The sequence below is a fragment of the Microtus oregoni genome, unplaced genomic scaffold (genome assembly GCF_018167655.1).
Source record: "Microtus oregoni isolate MIOR12 unplaced genomic scaffold, Mior012 000003F_ref0000135, whole genome shotgun sequence".
Lineage (NCBI taxonomy): Eukaryota > Metazoa > Chordata > Mammalia > Rodentia > Cricetidae > Microtus > Microtus oregoni.
The window spans coordinates 6033587-6039483 of NW_024543062.1; the positions used below are offsets into that span (position 1 = coordinate 6033587).

The 5897-nt window shown below is 49.9% G+C and overlaps 2 protein-coding genes across 2 annotated transcripts; one reads left to right on the forward strand and one right to left on the reverse strand.

Moving 5' to 3' along the window:
* Window positions 1-1833: 1833 nt before the first annotated feature.
* LOC121446480 (paired immunoglobulin-like type 2 receptor beta-2) lies at window positions 1834-5612 on the forward strand. Its single transcript, XM_041649130.1, has 3 exons — window positions 1834-1921; window positions 2221-2607; window positions 5419-5612. The coding sequence occupies exons 1-3, from the start codon at window positions 1834-1836 to the stop codon at window positions 5610-5612; spliced, it is 669 nt and encodes a 222-aa protein (XP_041505064.1).
* Window positions 2988-3308, reverse strand: LOC121446481 (60S ribosomal protein L36a-like). Its single transcript, XM_041649131.1, has one exon. It carries the CDS (start codon window positions 3306-3308, stop codon window positions 2988-2990), a length of 321 nt encoding a protein of 106 aa, XP_041505065.1.
* Window positions 5613-5897: the final 285 nt, after the last annotated feature.

The following is a 5897-nucleotide window of genomic DNA, read 5'->3' on the forward strand; positions in this document are numbered from 1 at the left end:
TGCAAGAAACAGGCAAGGGGCTGTTTTGAGAACTCAAGAACAATGGCAATGGGTTTTTGATCCTACTGCACGTACTGGCTTTGTGGGAGCCTAGGCAGTTTGGATGCTCACCTTACTAGACCTGGATGGAGGTGGGTGGTCCTTGGACTTCCCACAGGACAGGGAACCCTGATTGCTCTTTGGGCAGACGAGGGAAGGGGACTTGATCGGGGGAGGGGGAGGGAAATGGGAGGCGGTGGCGGGGAAGAGACAGAAATCTGAATGAAAGAAAGAAAGAAAGAAAGAAAGAAAGAAAGGAAGGAAGGAAGGAAGGACCACATAGACACAAGAATTTGCAAGCTTTGTCATCAGGGAATTGCACATAGGGTATATGGCCTTGTTGGAGTTTGGGGGACTTGGTGGAAGGATTAGGTCACTGGGGGTTGGGTTTGTATTTCAAATGCTCAAACAAGGACCAGTGTCTCTCCCCCTGCTGCCTGCAGATCCAGACATAGAACAACCACATCTTCCTGCCCTTCACGGAACTGATGACACCTTGTCATGGGGAACAGTGGGATGACGCTCATACAGAAGCTGTCCTGAGGTCATCACGGTCTCTGCCCCCACTTCTCGTGTTTCTACCTCTGCCACAGTCTAAGTGTGGCCACTCTCAGAGATGTCCCAGGCAGTCTGGCATGAGTGACACATTGCTGCTCTGACCCTTCTTTGCAAAATGAGTACACAGAATGTTCTGGAATGAAAAGAACTAGAGAGAGTCATCGATAGAGCTTCCTGGAAGGTGTCACCTGTCCCTGGCCTTTAGGTCAGGCTGAGCGATATCCTGCAGCCAGGAATAAGTCTCTGTGCAGAGCAGAAGCCCTCAAGGACTTAGGGTGACTGGAGTCCCCTCAGATCTGCCATTCAATGATGATATGGCCTAAGCCATGTGGTTGGGAGGACAACAAGGCTCTTGCAGAAACAGGATATGCTTTAGAATCCATGTCTAGGGACAGGGGTGTCACGTGGAATCCTAATCCACTGTGAACTGGGCAGCAGGGGGCAGGCCAGGGCAGTGAGCATCCAGCACCCCTTGCTGTATCCTGAGAATTTAAATGGGCTGATAAAGAACAGGAAGAGTCAAAGAGCAGAAAAAGGGACCATGTTCTAGAGTTGGGTTCTGAGGGAACATCCATTCCAAAACTTTCATATACAGCATCTCTTAACTGACCATGGTCAGAAAAATGGGTCAGCTTTTCTCTCCCCAAAAGAGCATGTGTTGGACCAGGCAGGCTCTTCCTTAGCACGAGAGAGAAGCAGACACACACAGAGAGCCAGCAAGATAGGAGATGGAATGAGACAGTGGGAAGGGGAGGCAGTGATAAGGAGATTGTGGGGTCTGACCCCACCTCACTCGCTCACATCATAAGGCCCTGGGGATGTGTGTCACTTTATAGTAATTCTCTCCTGAGAATGAGGAGCACAGGCAGATATCAGGCAGGAGACAGAAGAGACCGCATGGGACATATGAAGGACTGGACAGACAGGAGGTCGAGGTGGGAGAGAGGAGAGTTCAGCATGGTGAGGTCAAGGCTGCATCTTTCAGTCAAACATGGGGGTGAGGCTTAAGAGTAAGGCCATCTTGTCAGTGACCACAAGGGCAGATCTTCTGCAACATAAAAAAGAAGTCAGAATGATAAAGGAAGTTGCTGGTCACAAAGAGGTGGAGGTGGGGAGGTCCTGTCCCCACTCAGTCCTCCACATGAGAAGGCCTCGGGGAGTGTGGGTCATTTTACTGATTCTCTCCTGACTCCTGAGCACCTCAGGGTCCCTCCACGGGGCCTCCTCTCCTTCCTGATGGCTCTGCTGGTCCCATTCCCTGGAGGGAATCAGACCATGGATTGGATCCTGCTTCTGCTGCTGCCAGCAGCCTGCCTGCAAGCTGGTGAGTGTGGGAACCTTGTTATCAGAGACTCTGCCTTACAAACAGGAGGGACCAGTGAGTCTGGGGAGACTAGCCTGGCATGTGGCTCCTCTAGGAGCCAGCCAGTCCTCTCTGCCCCAAGAGAGAGCTCATCCCTCAGAGTGGGTCCAACCCAAGCCTTCCCTGTCTTTCCTGTCCCACCAGACATAGGACAGTCCTGCCTTGCTTCCCACACTTGCCTGTGGGTGAAGGAAGGGTCAGAAATTCTGGCTGTCACTTCCTTCCCCTGCAGAGGCTTCAGATTCTCCTTGTCCTTCCAGGTAACTCAGGAAGACCCAACAGAGAAAGACCTTTAGGGGTCCAACAACCAACACGCCTCTCTGGTGTCCAGGGCGACTCCATTGAGATCCCCTTCTCCTTCTCCTTCCCCTGGGAGTTGGCAAAGGATCCACAGATGAGGATTCTCTGGAGATGGCAGCACTTCCATGGGGAATTTATCTACAACTCCTCCTCGGGTTTCATCCATGAGCATTTCAAGGACCGGCTCATCCTGAACTGGACACAGCCTCAGACATCCGGAGTCCTCAGAATCCTGGACTTGAAGGAGAGGGACCAGACAGTGTACTTCTGCCAAGTTCATCTGAACACGAAAGATGGCTTACAGGAGTGGCAGTCAACTGATGGAACCCAACTCACCATTACCCGCGGTGAGCCACCCGTGTTCTGGCTTTGCTGTCTCTGTGTTCTTTGTCCCATAAATGTCACCTCAAGCTACACAACTCTGAGCTTTCTTTGATAGTCCTTTTGCTTGGCTCTGCCCAGGCCTCTGACAACAGGGTCTTCCCCCTTGGATGTGACAAGTCTTTGCTGTGTCCTCTCACTTTGTCTGACATTCTCTGCTCAGGTGCAACCACACCCCACACTAGGATTCATCATGGGCCCCACAGCTTATGTTATTTAACGCCTTTCTGGCCCAAACTAACACTGTGGTCCAGGCCACTTCCCCCTTCCCCATGACCATGAGAAGAGTTAACTTTTTTTTTTAAGTGAAAGCTCATGATTTTATTGTCTTCATAACAAGATCAGCTTAGAACTGGATCATTTGGCCCTTTCTCTTCTTATCACCTCCCAGCTCAAAATGCTTGCATCTCTTAATAGCCAGCATCCTCTTCGATCTGCAGTTGGGCTCCACACATTCCAGTCTCAGCACAATCTTCTTTGTAGTCTTTACCTTTTTGCGGAAAATAGGCTTAGTCTGCCCACCACAGCCACTCTGTTCCCTGTCATAACGCCACTTTCCCTGGGCATACAAAGAATCTTGGCCCTTCTTGTACTGGGTCACTTTGTGGGGTTGGTGCTTGCCACATTTCTTGCAGAATGTCCGGCGGGTCTTAGGAACGATTACCATGTTGGCAGGTGCGATATTGGCACAGAAAGAAAACGTGTGTTAACTTTTTTAGGATGTAGCTGACTCACTTGGTCCTGTGGCAGGGCTCCAATTAGTCCCTTTATGGAGCATCTCCACACAGCTCCAACTTAAGGCCAGAGCAAACAGTAGGAGACCATTGGGTGTCTTGGTGCTCGAATATCCAACTGTAAACTGCCACTTATCATCACAGTCCCCATTTCCCCTCCTAGCTCACCAGGACACACCCCTCACCTCTCCCTACCCACTGGTCTCCTCTTTGGTTCCCAACTTTTTTCCCTTCCTTGCCCTCACCTCTCCCCAAAATACCAAAGGTTCCTCAAAATGATGTCCCTGAGCCGGGCGGTGGTGGCGCATGCCTTTAATCTCAGCACTCGGGAGGCAGAGGCAAGCGGATCTCTGGGAGTTCGAGGCCAGCCTGGTCTACAAGAGCTAGTTCCAGGACAGGCACCAAAGCTACAGAGAAACCCTGTCTCGAAAAACCAAAAAAAAAAAAAAAAAAAAAAAAAAAAAAAAAAAAAAAAAAAAAAAAAACGATGTCCCTGTTTTCATGATGTGGCTGTTCAGTCTTCTGATCCCTGCTTCTCCTCTGAAGCAGAAGTAACTGCAGGCCCAAGCCCTGGGAGCACCGAGGACCAGCCTTGTCACTGTGTGGTCCTAGAGATGGCCCTAGAGGAGCTGAGGGAGTCTGTGTGCATGGTTGTTGATCGCAGCCTTGCTCCATGGCTTTTTTCTTACATACATATTTATTTGGTCGGTTGTTTGTTTACATTTGTTTTTTACAACACAGGGTCTCACCCTTTAACCCTGGCCGTCCCAAATCTCACTATGTAAACTAGGCTGGCCTTGATGATACAGAAATCGCCTGCCTTTGCTCCCCATGTGCGGAGATTAGAGTCATGTGCCACCACATCCAGCAGTAGCTGTTGTCTGGACTAGAGCCAACCAGGGAGAGGAGGCCCCCAGACAGCTCTTGCGCATTCTCTACGACTGCCACGTTGACCCGGTGTCACAAGAAACAGCAGCTTCCAGGGCTCAGGGAAAGGAGAAAAAGGAGCTGTTTCTATGATAGAGAGCAGAGGTTCTCAACTTTCCTAATTGTGACATTTGAATACAGTTCCTCGTGTTGTGGTGACCCCAACCATACATTTATTTTGTTGGTCCTTCATAACTGTCGTGTTGATGTTCTTATGAATTATAATGTGATTATCTGACTAGAGGACACCTGATAAGGGACTCCTGTGGGGTTAGGGACCCACAGGTTGAGAACTGCTGGTCTAGGGATTCCAAATAACTAAATATGGAAATTAAGCAAAGCGATATCTGTAGAGCGCACGAATGTACTCTGCCCTGAACTAACTGTACACTTATAGCTAAAATTACACGTTTTCTGGTATATATTTGTATGTATTCTGTGTGTGTGATCATGTGGGTCTGGAAATTCAGGTGTGTGTGTGTGTGTGTGTGTGCTCACACTTGTTCAGTGCATGTGGAGGCTAGAGGACAACTTCAGGTGCCATCCACCCTTTTTTTGAGGCAGGGTCTCTCACTGGTTTCAACTTTGTCATGTAGGCTAGCTTGTGAGACCAGTGAGCCCCAGGGACACGCCTGTCTCTGCCTCCTCTTTACAGGGATTACAACTCACTCAGCTCTGTTTCCTGTGGAACTCTGTGTATGGACAGACTGACTTTAACTCACAGGGATCTGCCTGCCTCTACTCTAGGGCTAAGATTAAAGGCTGTTCACCTAACTCTTTATATAGATACTAAGGATCAATCTCAGGTTCTACATTCGGAGAGTAAACACGCTATAGACTGAAATAACTGTGCGTTACCTACATATATAACCTAACAGCTTTATCTCCACGGCATAATTACCTGTGACCGAATGAAATCTGAGGACACACAGCCAGGACAGGTGGAGGGTGTGCACTGAGCTTGCTCTCCTGGAGTCTCAGCCTTCAGCATGTGTTCCCCTCTGTGAACCTCTAACAGCTGCTCCCCATCCCACCTCCCACAGAGGAGACAGATATGACACTCACCCCATCCCTCCTCATCCAGGGAGGATCTGCTCACTCCTCATCTCTCCCCAGCAGTCAGCACCACCATGCAGAGCCCCTCCATCGTCACCTCTGCAGTCACCACAGCTGGACTGGAGGACACAGAGGGCCAGAGGAATCCTTCACTTGTGAACATGGGAGCCATGGTTGGAGTGACTGTGGCCACGGCTGTGCTCATAACCCCCGTCTATGTGCTGATGATCTTCCTCTGGTGGAAGAAAAGGTGAGTGGACCAGACCCTCAAACTAACTTCCTCTCTGAGTTCTCAGCTGTGGGGGATGGAGAAGGGTGAGCTTGTACAGAACAGAGTGCAGAGAAAACAGGGACAGAAAGGAGGCTGAACTCAACCAGGACTGAATCTGCTCCTACTTCCTTAGAGTCCGTGCTGGAAATTAGAGGATCAAGTGCAGATGAACACAGCCTGCCCCTAAGGAATTCAAGGGGCATGCTCAATTGGAAAGAGCTGTGGCTTCTAAGCAAGCCCTGAGGTAGACCAACATTCAGGGACAACA